This window comes from Trachypithecus francoisi, unplaced genomic scaffold (assembly GCF_009764315.1).
Source record: "Trachypithecus francoisi isolate TF-2019V2 unplaced genomic scaffold, Tfra_2.0 Lachesis_group3, whole genome shotgun sequence".
NCBI lineage: Eukaryota > Metazoa > Chordata > Mammalia > Primates > Cercopithecidae > Trachypithecus > Trachypithecus francoisi.
The window spans coordinates 111,745,243-111,773,068 of record NW_022681468.1 but is presented as its reverse complement, the minus strand read 5'-3'; the positions used below and the strand labels follow the sequence as shown (position 1 = coordinate 111,773,068).

The 27,826-nt window shown below is 43.3% G+C and overlaps 1 protein-coding gene across 2 annotated transcripts in view; it reads right to left on the bottom strand.

Annotated features, from left to right (window-relative positions):
* Window positions 1–8,518: 8,518 nt before the first annotated feature.
* The window catches only part of PEAK1 (pseudopodium enriched atypical kinase 1), a 317,451-nt gene continuing 298,143 nt past the window's right edge, over window positions 8,519–27,826 (bottom strand). For both annotated transcript variants that reach the window (XM_033189293.1, XM_033189292.1), the window contains one exon: window positions 8,519–15,680. In XM_033189293.1, coding sequence (XP_033045184.1) covers window positions 14,517–15,680 — 1,164 coding nt within the window. In that variant the 3' untranslated portion in view covers window positions 8,519–14,516. The remainder of the gene's footprint in view (window positions 15,681–27,826) is intronic.

Sequence of the window (27,826 nt, the reverse complement as noted above, 5' to 3'; positions counted from 1 at the left end):
TCCTGGCCTCCTTGAGAAGGATCTTGGTTTGCTTCCTCCATGTTTTTTTTTTTTTTTTTTTTTGTGGGAGTCTCCTGGAGCCAGCACATGACAAGCTCCCAAGCCATGCTCCATTTATTTTCCCAGAGACAGGGCCACTGTGGTGTGTAGTGACAGCTTGCCTAGTGCCAGCCCCTGCCCCAAAGTCAGGGCATGTTCCAGTGAGAAGGGTGGGGTGAGAAGCATCCGGAACAGCCTGATGAAGGGTAGAGCAGAGTGGGGGAGAGGTCCCAGAGCCAGACAGGGCAGAGCTAGAGAGAAGGCCAGCTGTGGTCACAAAATGGGAGAGGGACCAGATGTGTGTGTGTGTGTGTGTGTGTGTGTGTGCGCGCGCGCTGCTCTGGGAGCTCTCCAGCATCAGAAAAGTGCCCAGTGGCAGAGAAGGGCAGAGTGGGGCCAGATACCCATAGGAAGCACCCAAAGGACAGGGGGTGGGGAGAAGTCTGATGGGATTGGGGAGGAGGTGGGCTAGACTGAGGCCTTGAAGGGTGACTATAGTCCTGCCAGGCAGAGATAGTGGAGGCATGTGGATGGGAAAGGATGTGCCTCTGGGGTTCCCAGCAAACTAGGGGTTTGCAGAGAAAGGGGGCCTACTGAAGAAAGAGGCTCTACAAGCAGTGAGCTTGATTCCTGGGTGGCAGGGCCTGGGGGCCGATTTCTGGGATTAGTGGCTGCCCCTGTGAAGACACTTTTCTGTGTCCTGTGTCCTCAAATCCCCTTGGCCTCGAGAGAACCAGGATCAAGGCCCAGGCAGCCTTAACCACAACAGCCATCAACTACCATGTGCCTGAAGTCCTACACATGTGGCTCCCTGCAGACTCCATGGCAGTCCTGGTCAGTTCCTGAGGCCTGGAGAGGGAAGGGACTTGCCCAGGATCACACGGGGAGTCAGTGAGATGGAACCAGGCCCTTCTTGCTATACTGTGGGGTCTGCAAAAAAGCAGCCCAGCCTGGACTCCTTGCCTCCTCCCACCAGACAGCAGGGGCCCTGGGCATGAATGAGGAAAGGATAAGCTACCAAGGGCCAAGGCCCCTGTGCTCCTGGGCAATGACGTTTGGTGCTGGAAGGCCTTTTGATTTTTCAAAAGAAAACCTAGACTCTTGTTACCTGTTACAATGGATAATTTGGGGTAAAGAGTCAAGCAAGCCCTATTTGAATGTGGAGCACACATAAATTTGGGGTGGATCAGAGAGGCCCTGGCTAGCCTGGGAGAGCTACCACTCTGCTACTTCCTCAGCGTGGTGACCTTGGGCAGGTCATTAACCATCTCCATGCCCAGGTTTCCTCACTGGTGAAATGGAGTAGGAAAAGAAGCCCCCTTGCAGGGTTGTCCTGAAGATAAAGTTCATCACGCATCACATGTAATGGTATCTGGCCTAAGGAAGCGGCTCAGTGTGAGCTGTCACCACTATTGCAAGTCTTGTCACCTTGCAGCACCATTCAGGGGAACACAAGCCATTTAGTTGCCAAAGAACCTGTCTAAGAGAGAGGACATCACCCTTCCTTCGTCCTTACCTTCTCCCTCTTGGGGCCTCCTCTGGAGGCCTGACCCTCTGGGAAGCTGGGAACTATTGATTCTACCTCCTAGATATTTCTAGAGTCTGCCCCTGCTCTTCCATCTCCATGGCAGTGAGCTGGGCTGGGCGCCCAGCCTCTCTCCCCTGGTTCTTTCTATCCCTCATTTCCCACTCTGGTCTCTCCTCCACTTCTACAGCCTACAGTGCAAATCTGAGCACGTCCTGCCTCTGCTGAGGGCTTCCTGTGGCTCTTACATGTTTGCCAGGATGTGCCGGAATGAACTTGGCTTTGCATATACTGTTGCCTCTGTCTGGAATAACGTTCTTCACACTTTGTCCTCCTGGGGAACTCCTATTCATCCTTCAAAACTTAGTGCAGACTCATCCCCTCTCAGAAGGCTACCCAGACTGCCCTTCCTATCCACAAGTCAAGGTAACATGCCTGGCCCCTCACACTGTCTTCTATGTTGTATGGATCCCTGTTTTTTCCAGTTTACACAACATGGCTGTCACTACTTTGCAACCTCCTTGAGGACCTTGGACCTACCTCTACCCTCTCACATAGCCAAGAGTCTGGCTCATGTCAGTGCTGGCTGACCCAAACTGAATTCGTTACTAGTCAGAGATGCTGGGGGATGTAAGTGTTACTGTCCCAGGGCCACACTGTGCGGCCTTGGGCATGCCCTTTCTCTCTCTGGGCTGCAGCTGCAGCATCTCTACAATGAGGAAGCTGCCAGGGTCTGTTGGCTGTTCTGAGATTCAGTACCTACCCAAGTCCTGCCTGCCTGCTCCAGGGATGAACGAAAAGCTCGGGAGTCTTGGTTGCCTTGCAGACCACATGCCTCTCAGGTCAGCCACACCTGTGGGAACCAACAGCATCATTCCCCAAGGTGACTAGTATCATTGAGATAAAGGCATGTTTGTAGAACTTAAAACTTCTTTCTTTTCCCAAGAGAAATGGAGAAACTTCATGAAGCCAAGATGGAGAACTGGGTCACGCCCCAGTGATGCCAAGCAGAGGCTGCCACTTGGCTCTGTGAGCAAAGCAGGCTATTAAATTTCAGATATAAGAAATAATCTGCTCCCTGCATTCACCTGATCACTTTATTAGCTGAAAAGATAAATTTAAGCCACAGACTCATACCAAAAAGAAATAAGTCCACATTCACCTCCTAATTAAACTGAGAGAAGCCAGCTACATCCAAGGACACTCAGCCCACTCAATTAATTAACATTTATTACAATCACAAAACAATCTAATTCAATTAAAATGTTTCCACAAAAGGAGTTTAATGACTTTCCCCAAAATAAAGTACATTCAACTGAAGCATTTATTATGCAAGGCAGTGTCATAAGGGGAGCTGAAATGAGGGCTCTGATGTGGGCAGCAGGCTCCGAGGAAGGGTGAGGGCCTGGGCCAGCCCCTTCCTGAGGGAGGGAGGGGGTGCTTCTGGACACAGACACCCTCTAAAGAGCACCCTGGCCCAGAGCTAGAGGGGCTCCCGACAACTGCTTTCATTCTCATCCCCCACTTCCCATTGCAGCCCTGTCCCTTGTCAGTTTACCACTGTGCCTGACTCTCCCCCAGTAAAGGGTCCAGGTTGTATAGGGAGGAAGGCAGGCTTGGATTCAGAGGCGTGGACCCATTTCTGCCTCTGATGTGCTATGTCGCCTTGGGCAGGTAGGAGGTGTTCAGAGAAATGACTGTTAACCAGGTTTTCTGAAATTCAGCCAGGAGATATTTGGAAAGCTGGAGAAATTGCCACTCAAAAGCTGCAAGCAGTTTTTTGACTCTTACGAGGCCGAGATTTGAATTCACAGTGCCTTTGTTCAGCAGAAATCCCCTGATGAGTCCTTGGTTATAAAAACAGAAAGTAAATATCCACTCAGAGTTTGCCTTTTTGATCTAACAATATTAGAGCACTTACTATTGCCTGGCAGTGGACTAAACACACTTGCTGGACTGTCCTTTAATCCTGACAGTGACCCTGTGAGGTAGGAATCCCCTTCGAAACCAAGGCTCAGAGAGTGGCTGAGGACACAGTTTGTCAGAGGTGGAACCTGGAGCTAAATCTGGATTTAGGCAGAGAGGCCCCTTACAAGCTCAGGATAGCTGAAGGACCCTGGGGAGGAGGGGGTCTCAGAGTCACTGGACTTGGGTGGTCTTTCCTTTTGAAAAGTTCCCTGGTGACTCTGTCACTTTGACCTTGGAGATCTGAAATCTCTATTACCCACCACCACACTGACTACTGGGGTCAGCCCTTGCCCGACACCCCAGGACAGGATGAATCAAGCCCCTTTCCATCCAATTCAATTGCACCAACATTGACTGAACTGTATACACTGTCACCAGCACGGAGTATAAGCTTTAAAAAAAGCTTTGTTAATTTGATAGGCGGAAAATGAGATGCCAACAATATGATCTTAATTTAAAAAGAAAAAGGCAGAGTAAACAACAGTTGCAGGATACACAGTAAATGTTAATGGTGGTCATTTCTAGATGGTGACCTAGTGGGTCAATTTTACCTTCCACATTTTCTACTGTAAACAGGTATTATTTTTATAATCAATCAGAAAAAGCTGTTAAAAATTTTTTTAGATATGCCATCTTAGGATTTTTCTCTTGTTTCTAGAAAGGTTAAACATTTGGGTTCTTCTATGACTTCTCTGTTCTCATCTATTAGTGTTTTATGTTCCTAATGATTTGTATCACCTCTTTATAACTCAGAATTTTAACCCTATATCTGTTGTATGTGTTGAAATCTTTTTCTTGGTTACTTTTCATCCTACAGGAGCTCAGTGAAGGTCTGACAGGGAAAGGTGCTGGCCCTCCAGGTAAGCTACAGATCTGACTGCTCAGCCTAGCCAACCCTCTCTTCTCACTCATACTCTCTGCCCACATCAGGAAGCACTCCTTGCCTACCCCAAGTTGGAGCAAACACCCATAGGCTTGGGCCTATCCATTGGCACAAAAACAAGCCAACAGACAAAAGACTTGTATGGTGGTGGGGACAACTGGCTTCAGGCCTAGGTTTGAATCTCAGCTCTACCACTTACCAGCTATGCAGCTTTGGGCAAGTTTCTTACCCAATCTGAGTTTCCTCTTCTGTAAAATGGCTGTAGTGGAGATCAAATGAGGTAATGTGTGGGAAAGCCTGGACCAGGGCCTGGCCCAGTGGAGCAGCGAGGGGCGGTTCTCTTCCTCCTCTCTTCCTGCTAGTTGAGTCAGACACCAAGGACAGCAGGCAGAGCAGCTAAAGCCATGGCCTCCCTGGAGGAGCTCACAAGAAGGGTCGTGCACACACACAGACACACACATACACCAGGCTAGGAGCTAAAGCTGGGGAGTGAGTTGGTGATTTCAGATGGATATCATCCCAAAAGCTTCTTGGCTGAATGGGGCCCTGAAGAACAGAGAGAAAAAGAACAGGAACGATGCGGGCGCAGAGAATTTCAATGCATGTTTCCCAGGCCAGCCTGGAGAGTAGGGCTGCTGCAATGTCTGGTCAGCAATAAGCATGAGAGGTAGAGGACATAGACTCAGCAATTGGATTTTCTTCTCTGGACACCAAGAAGCCACTGATGATACTGGGGTGACAGCCAGAGAGGGAGGGAAGACTGTCCCTCACTCCAGGAAACTGGGAGGTGGAGTTAGGCTGCTGGCGGACAAATCGTAGTTCCCTTACTAAGGATCTGGGGAAAACTGGCTTGTTTTCACATGGGTAAAATGGGGATAGTTCTAGAAACCAGCTCACCGGATTGTGAAGATAAAATTAAGCTGTTAAGCTAGTTCATGGGGAAGTACCCCCAGGCTGGCTTTCTAGAGACAGACTCCTTTGCCCTGGAAAAGGAGCATCTCAGCTCCTCAAGGCATTCAACTTTGCCCCTCCACATTCTCTTTACCTGAGGTACATTTTGCCTCCCATCCCCCATCCCAGGGCAAAGATGAACCATAGGCTTGGAGGTGTTTGCTCTATCTTTGACTCCAGCTCAAGTGTGGGCTGGTGAACAACGGGTGGTCCTGGTGGGGAAAACCCAAGTCCCTATACCCTCCACTTCCTGCATGAGAATTACTTCTCTAGAGGACCCTGGTCCTCATAATTGCAGATTCCTCAGAAGCCCTCATAGCATTAGCACTTAGCTTTCTGGTTGCTTCCATGCACTTCCCAGACGGCAAGGGAGCCATTAATTGGGGTGTGTGTGTGTGTGTACATACCTGTACAGAGGTTTATCTGGGATCTCAAGGAAGTCAGTTTGTGTCCAAAAAGCCTATTTCCTTTTAGAGGTTTGCAAATTTCAGAGAACTGGATCTTGGCAACAAATTCCCTCCTACCCCCGCCCCCCACCCAGCGTGAAATCCAATTTTTAAGTTTCAGCTGTAATTGCCTTGAGTTGCTCTTAACAACAACTTGTGATCTGCCAACTGCAGTTCTTGGCTCCTATGGCACTAATGAAGTTCCTTCCCTTGTAGAACAGAGTGCGAGCTCACTTAAAAGGAAGCGTAATTTTCTAGGCCTCGGAGAGGCGGCAAAGAGCTCCTGGAGCAGAAGGTACACACTTACAACCCCAGGCAAAGGAGAGTTCCCCACACCAATTCTCTCCAGGCAGGAAAGAAATCAAGATTCTCTGTGGCTTAGGTTGAAAGACAACACCCTGCAGGCATGGAGCTGCCAAAGGCCCCATCCAAATGTCGGTGGCCCATTGCCTCTGGACAACCCAGAGTCAGACAGGATGGTGTCATTGAGGACCACTAATGGAATCTTCAGGAATGAATCCCATGCTGGGTGACGTAATGGGGAAGGGGAATAGGATGATTTACCTCCAGGCTCTCCAGTTACACCAAAGGACAAAGTAATCCCACTGAAGAATAGAAACTCTGTGTTTTTTTCTGGCCTTATTCCACCTCACGTAGAGTCTGGCTTGGGTAATCCTGAACTGGTCCCACCATCCACTGACCTGTATCCTTTCAGGGCTCCAGGTGTTCCTGGACCAAACTGGGAGTCAGGCTTCTTATTCTTGCAGCCCAATAACGAGATGCAGATGTACTGGGAGAGAAGGGATTTTTATCTCTGTAACCAGTTACAGGGAGAAGGCCTGGAAGTTATCGCCAGATCAACTCAAAATTACCGTTTCCCAGATCTCATATACCTTCTAAGCTATATGTCTACGTGTAAGTGTTCATTAATCTAAAGACATAAGTGACTTTTTATTTATTTATTTTTGAGACAGAGGCTCGCTCGGTCGCCCAGGTTGGAGTGCAGTGGCGCGATCTTGGCTCACTGCAAACTCCGCCTCCTGGGTTCACGCCATTCTCCTGCCCCAGCCTCCCGAGTAGCTGGGACTACAGGTGCCTGCCAACACGCCCAGTTAATTTTTTGTATTTTCAGTAGAGACGGCGTTCCACTGTATTAGCCAGGATGGTCTCGGTCTCTGACCTCATGATCTGACCCGCCTCTGGGTCCCAAAGTGCTGGGATTACAGGTGTGAGCCACCGCACCCGGCCAACTTCTTTTAATCTATTACTAAGGTCCGAGTCTTGAATACCTTCCTCTGGAGCCTCAGTTAAGTTTACTTAATCTAAAAGGGTCCAAGTGCTGGGGTGATTACCCTTATCTTGTCTCCTGCTAAATCATGGAGGTGTGGGGAGTTCCTTCAGACCCCCAATAAACTGGTTTAATCCTAAACAGGTCCTGTTAAGAATTCCTTTGTTATTTTGTCATGCTTCAAGGCCCAGGAAAGGTCTAGGCAAAACTCCCAGTGGGGCTTTTGTTACATTTCAGCCTTTGTATAAGGGCACTGGACCCTTCAGCTTTTAATATTTAATGTAATCACTCAGTCAGTACTGCAGCAATTGTTATGGAGTCCTGCGTTAGTGAGACCTGGCCTGGCACACAGGGTGACCACTCAGGCCAGCAGAGTTTCACACAGCAGCCCGGTCCTGGAGCGTTCTGTTTATGTGACCTCCCAACCCCAACTGCCTACTTTTTTGCTTCCTTTCTCCCAGAAACCAGTGTGTTGAGCTGACAACTAGAAGGGAAGTTCCCTAGGCTCTTCTCCAGCAAGCAGGCTACATAGCTGCAGCAGGCAGGGCCTGTGTCCCTGGGGATTGTCTAGTCAGTCTTGCTGTTGACCCTTCCTCCTGGGCCCAGGCAACACACAGGGAGCTTCTGGGTCCACACCAACATGGGTTCTGTTCTGTTGCTCCTCAGCAACATAAACCTCAAGTCTGGCAGCCACTCTTCTGGGATATGCCTTAAAAACAGTATCTGCAAATTCCAGAGTGCTTGCTAGTGGAAAAGACAGTGTCCACTGTAAAGGGTTTGGTGCTCTAAAATCTGCTCTAAATTTAGAATCTACATGTTTGCCTTTTCATCTGTTCTCCTCTAATAATGCGGCAGTTGTTGCTACCACTGCTGACTCTTCCTGCTTAAGCCAGGCAGCCTCCTCTGTCTGCTGAAGTGTCCACACATTAGCTTGTCTGCCTTTGTGAGGCCCCTGTGTATCACTGTGTGTCAAAGGCATGTGAATCTTGCAGATGATGCCCTGCCCCCGCTCACATTACCTGAACAGCTCTGATTTCCACGGAGAGGGTCAGCCAGAGCCAGCTAACCCAGCCTCTCAACATGCAGTACAAACCCAGGAAGCCTGCAGGTGACTGCTCACCAGGGGGCGATCTCACACAGCAAACCTGCAGCCTTCTGAGGTCTGGGAAAAGCAGAATGCCTTCGCTTTCTCTTTGGGGCCTGATTTCCTCAGATTAGACAGGGAATAAAGATAAATATAATCCATGTCAGCAGGGGATGAGGACCCAGAGTGCAGAAGGCACAGTGGCTGACAGCCATCATTTCCTGCATTATGGACAGGGCACCTACCCTGGGGGGACAAGACATAACCATGTCTGCAACAAAACCCTCTTCAGCATGTCAGTGTGGAAGAGTCGCCGAAAGGACAAGCATTTGTCTGTTTTTTAGTGTGTATTAAAATGAATTTATTTACACAGTAACATGATGCCACAGAGTACACAGCAAAGTACCACAGCAAACCAAAGGGTGGCGCCACTGGTGGCAGAGGGGACCTTTCAATGATAGATTTATACAACTTTACAATAGGTAAGTAGAGGGGTGAAGCTCTGGAAAGAGCAAAAACCAGATTTTCAAATATAGAGTCTGGGCAGGGCCAGAGAGAATTAAAGAGAGATTGGAATGAGGACTGTCATGATTCAAATCACTAAGTAGAATGAAATCTTGTTTCTGTATTTGCCTCATGCCAAAATGCCCTGCATATCCTCGACAGAAAATCCCAACCCAGTGTGTTCACACATCACACTCTTTAGCTCTAACTGGTAAAGGAAGGGATAACCAAGTAGTATTTGGAGCAAGTTCCTGAAGCGGTGTGGTTTAACCTTTCAAAAACGAACCCTATGTCTGGTTCAACATTCAAGTTATCACGAGTGTGGACACACACATACTATCCACACACTAACAGGCAAAGTGGGTTTTCTGTACTACAACAATATTCGTAGCAAAATATATGACTCTGTACTTCTGCTAGGTTAAAAAATTTCTGACCTCTTTTGATTCCCTGAAACTTTCTTGATTAAAAAAAAACAAAACAAAACCAACCAAACCATGGGGGTGGATGGGACACGTCAAGATAAAAAGCTGGAATAAACCTGGAGACTTTCTGGAGTGGGAAACATGTAATGGGATGTTGGGAATGCAGGCCCTCGCAGCCCACCTAGGTGGGGAAAGCTTCTAGCAGTGGGTGATGCAAAAATCTATTCTAATTTTAAACAGTTGCAGGGAAGGGGTGTTTAATAGCTGTATAGCACCTTGTACATTCTGGGCACTTATAGATATTAAATGATGGTGATGATGAATGGTAAACAACTCTGTAGGAAGGTTTATAAAAACAATTACAATTTGTTGAGAAATTTCCCAAGAGTTCTTTAAACAAACCTATTAACTACCATATCCCTTAAAAAAAATCCTCCGTTCTCAGTATTATATTGATATGATGTTCTCAAGCTGAGGTTTGGACAATAGCCACAGTCATGTCAAGGGGAGATGGAAGAGTTCCTTCTCCTAAAATACTGAGGAACTTCATATCTGCCAGGGATTTCATCATCTTCATCATCTTCTTCTTCTTCTAATATACAAAATGGACTTTTTAAAAAGGTGCTTTTCTGAGGATGGATTTATCAGCTAAATGCCTTGACATGGAATGTATGTGAACTCCCCTCCCATGGCATCTGTCACAGCTCACCCTCATCATCTTACAAGCATCAGATAAAAAGGCTTCTTTGGTATAATCTCTCCCAGGATCTTGCACTATAACTCTTCTGGCCTCCCTTACGGCAGCGTTTTTGGTCCATGGAATCCCCACTTTCGGCACTGCTGTAAGCACGGACAGCTGGACTTCAGTGCGCACTTCGGCAGGAGCAGCACTTGGATTTGTCTCGGCACAGCACTTTGGGCCTTTGAGAATATGAGCTTCAATGAGGTAAAACTAATAACCTGGTTTTGTGGGCAGCCATCCTGTTCACTCATTAGCCTGGAGCAGAATTTTCAATCCTTATTAACTAGTGATGGGAATGAAAAACATGCCAGGGTTGGCCCAGGAAGTCCAGTTTTTCTTACTCCTCTCCAAGAATGTTCATACTATATTTACACATCTAGAATCATTTGAAATATAGTATAGTATCCTAAATCCATCTCTATTTCTGGGACTAGGCTGTACTTTTTCAGATCACTGCTGGTAAAATCTAGGAGAAAATCCTAATTCCAGCGAAATCTAGTGAAAACCCTCCAGCAAAACCAAATGTCAGGTTACTTCCCAGAACCAAAGTATTCGTAACTCAAAATTGAGAAGCTTAGTAGGACCCAAAGATCTTTCCCGGAAACCTTTTTTTTTTTTTTGAGACGAACTCTCACTCGTCTCCCAGGCTGGAGTGTGATGGCGCAATCTCGGCTCACTGCAACCTCCATCTCCTGGGTTCAAGCGATTCTCTTGCCTCATCCTCCCGAGTAGCTGATATTACAGGCGCCTGCCACCACGCCCGGCTAATTTTTGTATTTTTAGTAGAGACGGGGTTTCACTATGTTGGCCAGGCTGGTCTTGATCTCCTGACCTCAGGTGATCCGCCCACCTCGGTCTCCTAAAGTGCTGGATTACAGGCATGAGCCATTGCGCCTGGCCTGGGAACTTTATACTACTAGAAACTTTTAAGATATAATTTTCGATAGTTTTACTCCCAGAAATGTCATTAGTATTTCTAGAGCTTTAGCTCTCTTGGCTTAGACTTTCCCACGTTTACAAACTTAGATTCTGAGTTTGGAAGCAAAATTGACCCCCACTTAATCTGACAATGGGAGGCTACTCCAACTGTTAAAATCCTAACCAATATGTTTTACTTCTAGCTCCTCAACAGCAGCAGGGTAGGTAGGATGAGTGCTTGTGCCCTCACCCCAACCCATACCTCACCCAGTTCATCTTCTGAGGGCAAATCTTGAAACTCATTGCCGTATTCCTGGCTTCCAGTTCTAGCTCAGCCTAGGGGTTGGTGATTCTTATGTTGTCGTTCCACAGGTTACAGTTACTCTTTTTCTCATCCTGCTGTTATTTTTCACAAATTGGCTTCTAGGCATCCCAGTAGCGTACATATACCAAAAGGGCTCACCTCAGCCAGCACAGGAGGCTTCTTGAAGTTCTAGTCCTCTTTGTGAAACATCCACTGAATCGCTTTCAAGACTAGGTTACTACTCTAACAAGGCACTCTGCTATACATTCAGTCTTGCTCTTGGCTACTTTAGCCACTGTTGTGTTTCTCTAGCACCCAAGTGTCACAGAGATTGTTCATGCTCATGTGGCTTAAGGAAAAGTTCCAATAGGAGCTTAATTGTTCAAACTCTCAATATAAATGGAAAACTCTATAGTATAGACCTCAATAGAAAACAATTTCCAATCAATATTGAAGGCAGTAACTTCGTGTTACTTGAGAAAACGTAAAGTGCTATACTATACTAGTCACAATTCAAACATATATATATGTATACATATAAAATGTGTGTGTGTATATGTGTCTACAGAGGGTAGAATTTCTTTCCAGTTGATGAACAAATTCAAAGTTCCTACCACAATTAAAATGAAAAATATTTGTGATAATGTTAAACTGACTGAATTTCATTTTTTTGGAAAAATATTCTGAAGACCAACTCATGTAGTACTTTTTGCCTAGAAATATAGTTTCTTTCTCTATTCTGCTCTAACCTGTAACACCCCCTTCCCTCTCTACCTCACATTCTTTGGCCATCACCCAGAGAAAAATTAATCTAGCCACCTGTCTCTGAGAAGCCTGAGGCTCTTCTCTGGCTAGTTTGCATTCATCTTTCGCCCTTAACGAATCTGAATATAAAAACAGTACTAAAAACATCTGATGTGAAGAAGTGCTTGGTTTACCAGTGCTGTAAGATAATGGTAGTGGAGGTGTCCATGCTTATTATACCATACAGTTAAAGTAAAGACTGGATCCAAATCATAACAGAAAAAGAGAAAGAAAGAAAAAAAAAACATATGTAGAGACATAACAAATAGAGGGACCAGGGAACATTCTGCATTAAATATGTAACCTTATTAAATAGTCAACATTCAAATTTACATGGGCAAGGCACCACGAACGTGACATTGAGAAGGTATATCTCAAAATGCAAGCCATTGCAAGGTGGGAGGTGGGGGAGGTTAAGGGAATGTGCTGGCTGACATGGTCAGTGGTCTGTGTGCTGCCACTTCAGTGCATAATCAGGCAAGGAGTTATGTGCACATGGGCTATGCTAAGATGAACCAAACACCAACCTTCAAGGCAAGGAGCGGCCATGCCACAGGACACCAAGAGCGGACTGCTGGCCTGCAGCAGCATGCCCACTCCATGGCCATTCCTAGGAGCAGAGCCCTGCACTCTGGCTAGAGGAGGCAAGACTCTTTGTGGGCTAACCAGCCTTCCTCCCTGTGAATCCTATATTGTTGGCCAGGGTATAAGGACATTCTCCATATAGAGCCTCACATATTCCAATCACTTAAAAAAACAATTAAGAGCACAATAAAATACATTATTTTCCTTTCCTGATCCTCTTTCATATACATGAATCACATGAAAGGCTGTTAAAAATGTTAAAAGTTTAGAAATTTCCAAGGCCACTAATGTGCTATGTAAGTAATACTGCACAATCAGTCTTGGCTTTAAGGAAACTCTGCACTGGTAGATGAGGGGCCTCAGGGCTCACTCACTCACTAGGCACAGAGAACACGTCTGTCAACCCTGCCACAGGTTGCCTCTCTAGAGGCGTGGCCTCTACTTCCAGCATGCGTGTGCACGCACACATGGGCACACAAGTGTACACACACATTGTTCGAGTGACTCTTGGGATTTCAAAGTCAAAGTAAACACATACTCACAGTTTTGAATAAAACAAGCACAGGTGCACACGTGTACACACACACACACACATACACACACCCCCCAGTGGAAGGAACGCTCATCTCTTAGCGCAAATATGTGCCAAGGGAAGAAGGGGTAAGGTTTCTGTAGACTCGCTTCAGGTGAAGTTGCAACATAAACACTGTAATATACAGCTAAAAAAAATACATACAAAAATTGCACATATATCCATAGGAGGGGAGCACAGGCTGCACACATGGTGAACAGCTCTCAATCACCCACCTCAGCAATCAGAATTCCTGTGAGCTGTCTTCCAGAGCCATTTTAGAGAGAGTCAGAAGGAGCAATGAGCCACTTACACTGGGAGGCAGTCTCTCTAGAAGAGGTCAACATTCTGAGGAGTTCAGCAGTCTCATCAGTGGCCTTCGTCCCCTCCCCTGCCTACGGCCATCCCAACAGCCCACCTCACTGTGCCCTGTAAGATCTTAGAGCTCCACTGACAGCTATTTCATTCAGGGGAATTGTTTACAGCATTTGCTAAACTAGTTAACACTGGCTACTGATAGAAGGGAGCTGGCCAATTACTGCTCAGGGGAAAACTGCAAATGCTGACAGTTCTGACAGTAATCAAAGGGTACTTTAACCTCTGTTCCCTGATGGCCCCTAGAGAATTGCACATGCAAGAAAATCATCTCCTCATGCCCTGCCAGCTATTTATAAGCTCTGAGCTGCACTCCACCCTGCTGAGGCATTGGTGACACCACCTTAGGTCAGCTCTGTAATGGGCCACAAGTGGCTGATAAATCCAAACTTCACTGGCAAGTGGGGACAGAGTGGAGAATCAGGCAGTGGCAGCAGAGGGGAGACTATTAGGGCTGTCCTCCATGCAGTGCACATACTTACAGATAATGGCAATGAAAATGGATCGATGACCCAAGGATGGGATCTCTCCTTTTCTTTCTACTCTCTCCTGGAACAAAGGATACAGTCCCTGGTAACCAAAACTGGGCTGCTGCTAATGATGGCAGTTCTGCCTAGTAAGTCAGCTGTTGACACCTTAAAGGAAGAGTCTGTTGTCAGAGTCTACTGGGTCATGGTAGAGACTGGTTAAGTCTGTCTACTGCTAGTGAGAATAAATACTCGGTGCTAAAAAGATAGGTGATATCCAGAATTATGGAGGAAATGGACACAGCTCACTGGCTCACTGAGTTCATACCAAAGAAGCTGTCCCTTCAAGAATATGGATTTTCATTTTTACCTGCATTTTCTTCTATTAGGATAGAAGGTGTTTCAAGGGAAGGCAACCGCAAGTTTGTGCAGCTGAATTTCTGTGAAGTTAAGACAGACTCAGCTTCTCATTCAATTTGGGGCAGTGGATAAACTTTCTGAATGGACCAACTTCATGGACAGGGATAGAGGTTTGTCTTTCTTCTTTCCTTGAATTTGGAGTGAGCACTAGGAAGGGGAAGTGCATGGGTGACATGAAGAAGGTGAAGATGTGGTAAAAGCAGCATCCAGGTACATATTAACGGTGCTGCAGAATTTTCACAATACAACTGAGGGAGTCTGTAGTGGCAAAAGCCAAATACTGAGCACAAAGCCAGTCCTCAAGGCTGATCCCACCTTCCCTGTCCAGGGACTTCTCAGCAAACTTGATCATGAGCAGTGTTCGCTTGATGTCTAGCCAGTTTTGGAGCAGGGTGTTCCTCTGCACTAGGCTAGGGCAGGCGGTGAAAGTCTGGAAGAGATCTTCGCGGGGGCCCCAGAGCAGACACTGGAGGATGCCTTTGGCGTCTGAAATGAGGATCCGCTCAGAAGGGTTGGGATTCAGGAGGCAGCTGGCCAGCTGCTGCAGACCCCGGGAGTAGGGGGAGCGGAGCGGGATGCGAGGCAGGTCTGCTCGTGTGTATTCCCTCTCCTTCAGCTCTGGGTTCTCATCAAAGGGGTTGGGTAGGTGCAGCATCTCATAGATAAGGATGCCTGTCTGGAACTCATCACACTTTTTATATTGGGTAGCTGTTATGATCTCTGGGGCAAGGCGAGACTGGTCCCGGAGGATCTCGGGGTCCACCAGATGGCTCTTCTGTTTGGCCTGAGAGAAGTTGCTCACTATAAGCCTAGTGGGATAAGATGAGGTGGGGCTGGGCTCCGCAGGCCCAAAGCCTTGGGCAGTGCCCCCAGGCTGGTAGTGGACAAGTAGCAGGTTCTCTAGGCGTAGATCGCAGTGAGTGACATGGTAGGGTTTGAGGTGTTCAAGACCAGAGCATAGCTGTAACAGCAGCAGACACACCTGCCTCTCATACAAATCAGGGCTTTTCCCATGCTGGGCCAGAGAGTCTCGCACAAAATCAGCCACAGTGAGACATGGAACTTCCCTGGTGATGACTACAACATGGCTCCTCTGCTTCCTGCTCATGACTCCCTGGCTCTCTTTCTGGGATGATGCTGATTCAGAACAGGGCTTTGGGTTTTTCCCATCCGTTTCTCCTTTGGCTTCTTCTTCAGTCTCTTCCATGTCATCTTCTTCCTTTTCAGGGTCATCAGGATCCTCCCAGGGAAGCAGACGGTTAGGGACTTCAGCAAGGAAATGACCACAGTCCTGCTGAATGTTAAAATGGACAGCCAGACTCTGCCGGACAGCCAAGCTGTGATAATACTGCTGAGATTCTTTAGCTTTGCTCTTACAGATCTGAAAGATAATAAAACAATTTAAAACTCACACTCTCATAACCACGTTTATGATGTATCAGGAGGATTAACTAGAAGGTGACTGGTTAGGGACAAACAATCATATAGTAAAGTTGTTGGCAAGGCTTGCCCCACGTTAAGTGACAATAATAATGGTGGTAACCGTTTCTCATGGTTGCCTACATTGCAGGCTGTGATGAGCACTTTCTGTGTACCATTTTTAGTCCTCACATTAACCTTTCAAAGTAGATTGAGGATCTAAGAATTTAAAAAAGAAAAAAAGCCCAGGGTTATGTTTGCAAACCTAAGTTTGTTTAATGCCAAAGCCTGCTCTTTCCACTATAACCTTGCACCTCATCAGAACAACAATGAAATAATTTTTCACTTACTTCTGTGGAGGTTTGTAGCCCAGACTGATAGAGCAGACCAACAGACTCATAATGGAGACCAGAATACCTTATTTCATCACCCATCACCCTTTGTGTCAACATCTCACAGGTTACGAGAGGGCTATAACATTGGCCAGGTAAACTGTGGGTTTTCCTAACTTTTCAGTGAATGTCATTGTGATAGTCACAACACTGGCACTCATGGATCACTGGTAGGGTTGAGAGAGTTACTGGTCTGACCTAGTCAGAACAAAACCATCATTTCAATGGCGGTTGTCTGAGTTTTATGCTTTCTCTTAACAGGCCTCATTTAACACCCGCTATTGAAGCAATAAGACCTTTCCTAAAGAACTTTATTAAGTGGTTATGGATCAAGGAAGAATTTTTTGATCAAAAAAAGTTAGCCAAGAATTCTATATACTGTGACGATTGTATTTCTACTCTTAAGGGGTTATCAAACCAAAAAGTAAAACCACCCCCAAATGGGTTATCCTCATGCTATAGAGAGGCTGACAGTGGAAGACTCAAGTCTCTAATACTAGTTCATGAATCATAATAGTCTGGCCTGGAGTCCGCTCCACAGCCCTGTTAACTGAGGATCATTCTCTGCTCTCCCTCCTCAGCAGGGGCACATTGCCACATATTACAAACATCAAAGGCTTCCAGCAACATGCACTCTCTGTAGTGTTTACACTGTGTGTTTATTACAATAATACAGAAAAGCAAATTTTAAAAAAGCAATTTTTAGTAATTTTTATTTAAAAAGAAAAATGTATACATTCTTAAGAGGATTCAGATGGGTCCCCAGTTCTGAGAAGCAGCACATTCTGATTTCCATTCAAATACATTAAAAAAACAAAAAAAAAAATCAAAAGCAAGGGAGTCTCAAGGGAAAAAAGCATCTCTCTCTCTCTCTCTCTCTTATTCTCTAGTTTATCATATTTATTACAGTTAAAGAGGCTTGATATCAGTGACCAGTGCCATGGAAATCAATCAATCAATCTATCTATCTATCTATCTATCTATCTATCTATACCTGAGCACAATTTCCTTCAAGTCTTCTACTATCTATCTAATTCAGTTTGAGGATATATGAAGTATTTCTTTTTTAAGCAAACTTCTGGTCTTGAACAGATGTCCCCAGCCTGAGTTCAAGTTCAAACATATATCTTTCAGAAAATATTATCTCTGGAAAGCTCTCGAAGTCTTAGTATATGCAGTATAATATATAATCCTATATGCTCATCAATCATAACATTTGTTATTTTTATAACTGCACTGTTGGCAATATTTCACATTTAAGTGTTACCAGGTATTTAAAAATTCTATACTAGTCATTGTTTAGTTGCACAGGAGTTGGATCCAGCACATGGCACCATTAACCCCATTGCCAGTTAAGTTTGCTGAATATTACATCGTCTTCTGGAATGAAAGCTCAAGGGTCTCAACTCTTCAATCTTTGAAAATACTGTCAAATACCACTAAATTTAGCTGAATCAGATTGGATGGTTAAACTCTAGCTGTTCCATTATAAAAAAGGACACTCTCCAAGGGCTTGGGAGGCCTGGGATTTAGTTTTGCTACTAGCTGTATAACCTTGGGCATTTCACTAATATCTCTGGGTCTCAGTCTCCCTATTAAAGGAGACAATATAAAGAACATTGAAATCTACTTCACAGGGCAGTTGTGAGGATTAATTGGGATCAAGCATATAGAGTACATCTGTAAACTACAAAGTTGTACAAATGTAACACCGATAATGACTAACACAGTTAACAACTTGCAAATGTCAAACGAAAGCAATCTTAGAGAATCCTAATTTTTGAAACAATGAGCAAAACAGAAAAATAGATCTTTATTTTGAGTCTCGACAGCCACCTGTCACAGCAGTGAGGCTCTCTGATTACAGGTTTGATAGAGGACAGGCAAAAAGAAACTGCTAACATTCAGTATCTCCAAGCCTGGGTCAGCCCTGACAAACAAGTTAACACCAGCAGTATGTTAGAAACCAAGAGAGGGCAACCTAAAGCTACAAGAGAGAATTGTTTGGCCAAGTCTAGATTTAACTATGTCAAGTCAGGCTGAAAAAAAATTTGTCACCTTGTAGTTTAACATTAGAAGCAGAGAAGGTATTCTAATTGTGACTAGTATTTGAATTGTGATATTCTAATTATATCTAGACATTCACACAGACACATACATTTTTATAAGGTCTTCCAGAGCTTTGTGAGTAGACAAGAGTGTGGATACTACAATAAGAATTTGTTTAGCTTCACAGATCTACTTGAGATAAAGGATCAAAGTGATTTACGAAGAAGAAATGATAAATTGTTCCACCATTTTGGATGCTCTAAAGGAAAATGGTCTCCCTAGATAGCCAACCTGAGTGGGCACTTTCTTATCTCTTCATTTTATAATACATAGACAGGTTGAAGAATAATGAGTCACTCTAGCTTTAAGAGCAAAGGCAAAAGGGAGAGACTAGAGTGTAAAAGAGGAGGGAAAAAGAGTGATTTCAGTCGGTTCATAACCCTAAAAACAGTTACAACCCAAACACAGACCAATGGAGATTTCCGTAATAGGACTGTCCTTGATGGGTATGTCATCAATCTTTATTACGGAGCCTGCAATGATGTTAATTCAGGTAGGAGTATTATATTATTCTAGGTACCACATTGTGGCCATTTTTCAAATATTAATAACTCCTTTAGTTAAAAAAAAAAACTCAAAATGACCTGACTTCAGATAATAAATTTCTAGTTCAAAAGTTATTTCAGAAAACAAGCCATTTTTTTCAGAACAAATGGATAGGGTTCTTTCTGCCAAATTTTTTCCTTCTGCCCTTACCAGTATTTTCTCTACCATGGATTAAAGTCACTTCTTCTTGGCTCTCATTTATCTTTCTTGAAAAGAATTCACATTCCTTCTTTATAAAGAGTAGCTGGCATGAACAGGAGGAATCTCAAGAAAGATTCTACTTGTTCACACCAGCTACTCTTTAATCTATAAATGATTACTTCAGGACTCCTCCTAGGACCCCCAAAATTTAAAAATAGGAATAAAAATAAACTAGAACTGGAATGGTCCCACATCTTCATTTAACATTCCCTTTTCTAATAGGAGAAAAATCACCTCATATTTGTCTTGGCTATGTTTGGGAAAATCTACTTAAAATGCTGTGAATTTGGCAGATTCTGTGCTGTCTATATTTTCTGAAAGGAAAGAAAAATGCTATGAGAGACTGAGCCACAGTGACACTAGAGGGAGCTGCAATATCAACATCCAGGAGTCATTTACTTAAAAACTGCAGCAGGAGAACAAAACCAGGCTGCTGAAGGTTGAATCTTCTTGTAAAATACACCATAGGGCCTCTTTCTGGATAAGTTTTTGCTTCTGTGATGGTGGCAATAGCAAATGCATGCCAAGGGAACTCCTCATGTGAAGAGCACAGACAGGAAGAGAAGCCCATCCTGGGCACAGTAACCCTCGCCCATTTGCCAGCTCACAGGAAATGCCTGCTTGAGCTATTCTCCAAAGGAGTCAGAGGGACATCAAGAGGGACAGCCAGTCAGCTGATATACACATATGCACCAACATGAATAACCTACTGTTGCAAAAACAGAGGCTTGAAGGGAAACTGGGTGCTTGTCTGGGTTAATAAAGATCAGTGAGGACAGAGAAGGGAAAGGAAAAATATTAAATTCATTATCAATTGAGCATTCAAACAAGTATCTCATGGCTCCTGAGCACTTCCTATCTGTAAGACACAGCATCCTGAAGCATTCTGACCAGATTCCTAAATACAGGGGGTGGGGGCCCTCTAACCACTGATAAAATCATCTGTTGGAAAACTGGGGGAGAGGGGAAACAACATACTGTCTTCCAGAATCAAAGACGAATTACTCTCTCCTGAGACCTTCTCAGACTTGGGTCAAAGAACCCAACATTTACAATCTTAGCAGGGAAACAGAACTTGAAAATGGTTCCCCATGCACAACCTGAAAAGTTTAATTCTAAACATACATTTCGGTTCAGGGGCTCATTTTCCATGTTGCTCATGACAACTGCCCTGCACATCTTTGAGGCAAATTTGTCATTAAAAAGCATTTATGTGTGTAATAATTTCAACCTAGACAGCTAACTTCTAAAAAGTAGACCGTCAAGGGCTTTGACTGTAAAGTTCCATTAAAAACAGCTGGGGAGAAGATAGTGCTGTCTAACACTACCGAACCTTTCAGAATGCCCATGAAGCCTGGGACCTGTGAGGGGACATACCTCTTGATGCAATCTCAACAACAGATACTCTGTTTAAGGCAACTAAGTCAGAGGGCTGGGGGAAAGATGGGACCTTTGCAAAACTGAATAATATGACCATGGAATTAATCTGTCGTTGAATGGCATGGTGTTACCCATTCTTCTTCACTTGACCCTTTTTCCCAAAGGTTCCTTCCAGTGCTGGTGTTTGGAGGGTCTGCTCTCCATCCTAGTTTTTCATTGGCACACGCTCTTCAGCAAGCTTGCTCATAGCTTCAACCATCTCATATACAGTACTGACTTCCATATCTACATTTGTAACGCACACTTGTCTTTGGGCTTTAGGCTCATCTATACAATGACCTGCTTGATTTCTTCCCATATATATCCTAATCCATAGATTACTTAAACTCAACATAACCAAACCTGAACTCTTCTTCCCACCAAACTCACTGCTCTCCCAGTACTCCCTCTCTTGATGAATGACTTTGTTACCTGGATGAGAAACCAAATTCACTTTGGATTTCTCCTGCATCTTCACTCCCTATGGCTAATTACCAACTCTTACTGATTTTTCTTCTAAATAACTTTCAAATTATCCTCTTTTCTCCATCTCTATTGCTGCCTTCATCACTTGCCTGGACAAGCACAACTGGTTGTCCAACTGGTCTCCCTGCCTCTAATGTGATCCCCTCAAATACACCTTCCACATGGCTAGAGAGCCATTAAAAAACAACAGTTGGTATTTCCTGCTTATTTCAATTTCCTAGCGGCTCCACTTTATCCTCATAGGATAAAGTCCTGGCCTTGCCTCCCTTTCCAGTCCTACTTCCCACCTGTGTTCCATTTGCTCTTACTATATTGAGCTGTCTGCAGCCAGCCACCCACTCTACCCTCCAGGTGTTCTCTCAGTTTGGGGCTCCTTGTCACCCCTCATTTGCCTGAGGGATTCCTACTTCTTTTAAAGTCCTTCTCAGGCATTACTTTTGCCAGAGAGAGTAAGTGCTAAATACCCTAAACCCCCTTTCTGTGTTACTTCTATATCTTGTACATATCTCTATTATTGCAGTTATCACATTTATCTTTAAAAAATTTTTGTTTTTTATAATTTTTTTCAACTTTTATTTTAGATTCAGGGGGTACATGTGCAGGTTTGTTACCTGGGTATATCTCATGATGCTGAGGTTTGAGGTACAACTGATCCCATCACCCAGGTACTGAACACAGTACCCAACAATTTTTCAACCCTTACCCCCTTTCCTCCCTCCTCCAACATTTTTTTGTCTATCTTACAAGCAGATAGTTGTATCTTTAGGGCCTAGCACTGAGCAAGGCACGTAGTACATGTTCCAAATGTCTGTAAAAGATTCTGAGAAAAGGCAACATCTGATCCAGTGCTGCCATAGGGCTTATATACTTGGAACAGGTAGAATATATGAACAGCTTTTATGAAACAGATACAAATTGGCAAGGTGATGGGGTGGGGGCAATGGCAGATAAATCCGAATAATAAACACTCATGAATGACTTGACTACACAAATGAGTGAAATCTGATTAGTGAGGGTTGTCTGTTGAGTCCAGGCTGCCCTGGGGGCTCACTGATTTTGTACTGCACAAAACTATATAAAACAACATGGCTCTCTGTCATTCGGTTCAATTTTCTCTCCTTTGCCCCAAAGAAAGCAATAATTACAAAATATAAGACTCTTCAAAAATATTCTACATTAGCTGTGATTTTTCCATTACAGGCCCAGTATGCCTTCAGCCTACTTCCAGTTTGTCAGCAGGGAATCTCATTCCCATCTCACTCTATGCATTTTACAGTGTCTCAGTGAACCTTAAGTGAGATGGATGCTACAGGGAATGAATCGTGGAGGAACAAAAATGAGAAGCATTAAAGATCACACACATTACACCATCTGTGCCATTTGGTCACATCACACAAAAGTACAACTGCAAATGGGAGAGAGCGCAGAATGAAACCCTGCAACTTCTAAATTGATATCCAGTATTTGGTATAATCTCACTTTAAGAATACAGGCTGATCACTGATTGACCTCAATTCCTTGATCTGCCTAGGAGGAGTATTGCGATACTTGCTGCTACAGAGCTCAGACCCATACACACTCAATGCTGTTACAGCTATATTCAAAATAGATTAAGTGTTTAATACATAAAATGCTGTGTGGGCCCAAAGTACTCAGGACTCCATGTTGTAGGAATCTGCTATGAGAACTGTCAGGCAGGCCAGGTAATTTACAGCTTGAATTGCTGCAAAAATGTTCACATGCCCAAGAAAGTGATTTTGGATCCTAGAAGAGAAATTCAAGAAGGTAACTGTGTAAGATTTTACCATTTTATTTGTGAGTTGTACTCATCGAAGCTTTTCACTCTCCCACTCAGTATGTGTATCCAATGAAAATAACTTGTGTTCCTGAGTCAGTAATTTAGGCTGTCAGAATGATGCCCAGGATGTTCACACTAGAGAAACTGAGGCACAGAGTAGTCCTATAACCAGCTCAGGGCCCACATTAGGAATTCAATTAACTTGAATTCCAACTTGTGATTCTCAACTATATCCTCTCACCTCATTAATTAAAGTCATGCTCCCTTTTCCCACCAGACAACTCATTTTGATTCCAGGTTTACAGAAACATCCAAAACCTCTCCTTCCTAAATCAGTTCCCAGTTGAGACTCAGGTGCTTCTGTATGCATTGAGCCTAAAACGAAATGGACACCAAACTAGGATGGCCATGAGTATGTGTAGTTGGCTGCTGACCAATCACTTTCTGTAAAGTTTCACTGTTAAAAATATTTATGTTGAATTATGAAAGTGGAAGTGGTTTCTCCTCTAGTTTTTTCCTCACCCCCTAAGCCAGTAATTAATTGCCTGTGTATATAGTCTGAACTAGTTGTAAATTCCTACCAATCATAGTTGTTCCTGTAATGCTTTTTCATTTAGTATCTTGTTTTGTCAGCATCCACCCAAATGAGATAAACGGAGACTCTGGAGTCAAAAATGCAGTAAAAGATGCTGGTCTCCACAGTTCACCTCTACATTATTATAAGCTTTTAACAAGATTCTGGCATAGCTGGAAGAAAGGAAGCAGCCCCACTTTTGTAACAGGGAGGTGTACATCTTTATTGAATTTTGTATGCTCTATCCTTGAGAACAAAGACTGGGACTACCTTAAAGATACCTACTATCCCAATTCTGGAAGAAAATAATTCAGAAATTTATACTTTTTGCTTATGTGAAATTTTTAGCATCCTCTTCAAAGTAACTGCATCCAAATTTCCTCTGTGGTCTCACATGGCAGTACTTTTTATAAAATGATCTCATAAGTGCAATGAGAAAAACAACACCTCAGTGATACTGAGCCATAATTTTGTCAATTGTCCATCCTGATTCTAAGCAAAAGGCTGTCATTTTTCCATTAAGAAACAACACTGAAATACAGCAAGGCCAGTTTACTGCCTCAGGTATGAAATAATAGGAGAGGTTCTACCTAGGACTCAGGTTCTACCTAGGAGCCTGCCACAAAGCTCGTGTCCCCATGCAGAAGTGACTGTTCCTTGCTGGCCTTAGTTTCCCACTGTGTAGAATGGTGAAGGCCCTTCTAAAATTGGCTTTAGTCTACTATGAGGATATGAGGATTAGTCTACTATGGATTTGGATATGAGGATTTAGTCTACTATGAGGATATAAGGATTATGTGTTTGGTCAGTGCCTACCCAGATTCTTTGAAAGGGAAAAAGCAAGTTAGATTTTATTTAGAGGGCCAGGAAGTTAAGTTCAGGCTTAAATTTATGTTAAGTTTTACTTTGAGAGCAGGAATGGTTAAGTTAAGGGCTGGAGGCCAGCCAATATATAGCCCACAGAGACAGACAATGCAATCTGCTGGGTGGTGGCTCACCAAATGGGGAAGAGAGGATAAAAGAAGATATGGACAAGATGGAAAATGGGAGTTGAAAGTTAAATATTGTTTGGAAATCAATTTGGCTCTTCTTTCACCAAAACATTTATTTAAAAAGTAGGCTGTGCTCACTGCCTCCACAGCTTCCTCCTCCTATTCGCTCTTTAAACTGTGTCTGGCATTCATCCCCATTATTACCAACATTGCATTTTCTTGAGGCTTACAAGAGATTAAATTCTTGCCTTCTTCTGAGTCTTCATTCTGCACAAGCCCTCTGCAACCTTGGACTCTTTGGCCTGTAGGGCCCTGCCTTTTGCTACAGATTTTCCAGTTGCTCCTACTTTGGGTCACTTAGATGTGTGGGCCTTTTCCCACTTTGCAGACTCTTCCATTACAATCTCATGTAGTCCCACAGTTTCAACTAAATCAAGTCTATGACCACATTTCTAGGCTTGAACTCTCTTCTGAGTACCAAACCCACATTTTTACCTAGATCCTGGGGTTCTCTCAACTTGGCTGCCCTATGGGCATATCCCATTGAGATCTCATTTTTCTGGCTTTTCTGATTCATATTTCAACTAATGGCATCACCATTCTCTTGGAGGTTGTTCTACCTTGAAATTTTAGCATCACTGCCCTAGTCCCATACTCACCAGACATGGTCAACTGCCTCCCTCAGCTCTTTAACCATCTGCCCCTTCTTTTCCTTTGCCTTATGTCAGGTCTCATTTTACCTGGACTACTGCAATAGCATAATGACTGGCTTCCTTGCTTCCAGTCCTTCTGACCTCTCTTACAATAGTTGTCATCCAAAATCTTATGTTATTTCTGTTTAAAAATACTTAGTGGCTTCCCACAAAACACAAAATAGTCTAACCTCTTAAGTTCGTCACTCAAATCTCTAAATTTGGTCTCTTATCTCTCCATAGCCTAATTTTCCACTATTCTCTCAACGTACTGCATTTACCACAAAGAATAGCAAAGTGGATACAAAAGGCCCTTTCTTATTGGCCCCAAGAGAAGTGCTAATAACTTATTTCATTCATTAATCTTCATTTATCTTTACATCTCTGTATACCACTCTGAACTTTCATTATAATCTGTTTTGTTTAAGAGCTATTATTTATGCCTTTGTCTTTCTCACTGGAATATAAGCTTCTTGAGGGCAAGGCCTTTGTTTTATTCATATTTATTTCTGTAAACTACAACAAATATCACAATGTTTTATACAGTAAACACTTTTTGAAAGGTCAAGAAATATTTATTGAATGCCAACTATGTACACGATATTATAATAGATGCTAATGATGTAAGAATTAATAAGCCATGGTCCCCGCCATGGAGAAGGTCAGGTATAATAGTGGGGAGATGGGAGAGGAAGCATGTTCTTGTTTAATTATATAACTGTCTCATGATACTGCAATGGTTAAGAAATCCAGTAGGTATAGCATGCAACATGTGCTCAGAAAATTAAAGAAGAAAATTCAGAGCTGGATTCTTTAAGAACACATAGGAGCTTTCCAAGTATGTGAAAAGGAAGGAATAACCAACTTTTACTAAATGCTTAACTTTGTGCCAAGTGATGCTCTCAGCACTCTGTGTGTGTGTGTGTGTGTGTGTGTGTGTGGTGTGTGTGTGTGTGGTGTGTATCACTGTATACATATTAACTTCTGTGATTTTTTACAATGGTTTTAAGAAGACCTAAGGTATTTTTTCCATTTTACAGATAAAGACACTGGATATAGAAAAGGAAAGCAATGGCCAAGGTAACAGCTAATATGTAGCTACAGCACAGATTTAAACCCAGGTCTGTCTGACTTAAAAGCCTAAATTCTTAGCCACTTTGTTAACAGTCCTCACATTTTGTACATAGGAACCACTTGGGGTACTTAGTACAAATGCAGTTTCCAAGGCTTTACTGCCAGCCATTCTGATTCTGTAGATATGGAATATGGCCACGGAAATGACATTTTTAATGAGGATCCCTCAGGTGATTCTGAAATAGGTCACAGCAGATCACAATGCAGAAATTCTTTATTGTATTATACTGTCTCCCAGGAGAAGAGCAGTCCAGAGAGAGGAACCAGAGTGTGCAAAAGCCGAGTAGCATTAAACAGGTGCTGTTTATAATTGGTACTAGAGGATGGGACTACAGAGATGAATAACTAAGGATACCTGTTTTAAAGAAGCTTAGTGTCAAATGATTCAAAATCTCTGATTCTTGTTTTTTTAATTGAAAAGATATTATGACATCATTTTTTAACTAATCAAAATAACTGTTACCACCTTAACACAGGAATTATTTGAGTATCACCATTTTGTAGGTCAATTTTCTTAAAGTTATGATCATGTTATTGGCATTCTACTACTTTCATGTGACATTTAAAAAATGTTTTTCATAATTTTATGTAGTCTTCATAATTACCACTTTTAGTAGGTACAAACATTCCATTGGACTTACGAGCCATAATTTATTATATTGATGTCTTAATATAAGGTACCTAGTTTGTTTCCAATTTTTGGAAGTACTTAAATTCTTGAAGCTGTTTGCAGCTTTCCCTCATAATTTTAAGGAAAAACAAAGATGTTTACATATCTGAAGTAATGAGAAAGAATATCTAAGTGCAGAACCTATCTAAATATGCTCAAGCCAATGCCTAAGGTTAAGAAAGAATAGTGAGTGATCTAGAAAAGGTTGAGCAGCAATTTTCCATTATTGTTAATAACAATAATGCATTATTTTATATATACTTTACAGTTTATAAAAGCAGTTTCACTATAGAAACACATGTACTATAACAATCATCTGAGGTAAGTAGGGCAGTTAATATACACTGATGTGAAAACCAAGAGAGGCGCATGACTTGCATAAAAATACACAGTGATATCTTCAGAACTTGGACCCAGATCAGCTGACTCCAAAGCTCTTTATTCAGTACTGTGATGCCTTTTCATTTAAGACCAACACAAATAATAAAGCTAATCATGTTGAATGAAGATTAGAATAAATATGAAAGAGGAAAACCTTCAAATCCAGGAAAAGTCCTGAGTTAAAACCACTTGCTTTATAACAAAGACAAACATGACACCTTCTATGGACAGAATTGTCTCTCTCCCCCACCTCTTCATATGTTGAAGCCCTAGCCTACAATGTTACTGTATTTTGGAGACAAGGCTAACGAGGTAATTAAGTAAAAAGAGATCATAAGAGTGGGGCCATGATGTGACAGGATTAGTGTCCTTTTAAGAAGAGACACTAGGGTGTGCTTGTGCATGCTTCTTGTGTTTTCTCTCTCTCTCTTTCTCTTCCAGCCTCCATAACTGTGAGAAAATAAATTTATCCTTTTCAGTCTATGGTATTTTGTTATGGCAGCCTGAGCAGGATGAGATTTTGATACTGAGAAGTGGTGTGCTGTTGTAAAAATACTTTAAAAGGCCGGGCGCGGTGGCTCAAGCCTGTAATCTCAGCACTTTGGGAGGCCGAGATGGGTGGATCACGAGGTCGGGAGATCGAAATCATCCTGGCTAACACGGTGAAACCCCGTCTCTACTAAAAAATACGAAAAACTAGCCCGGTGAGGTGGC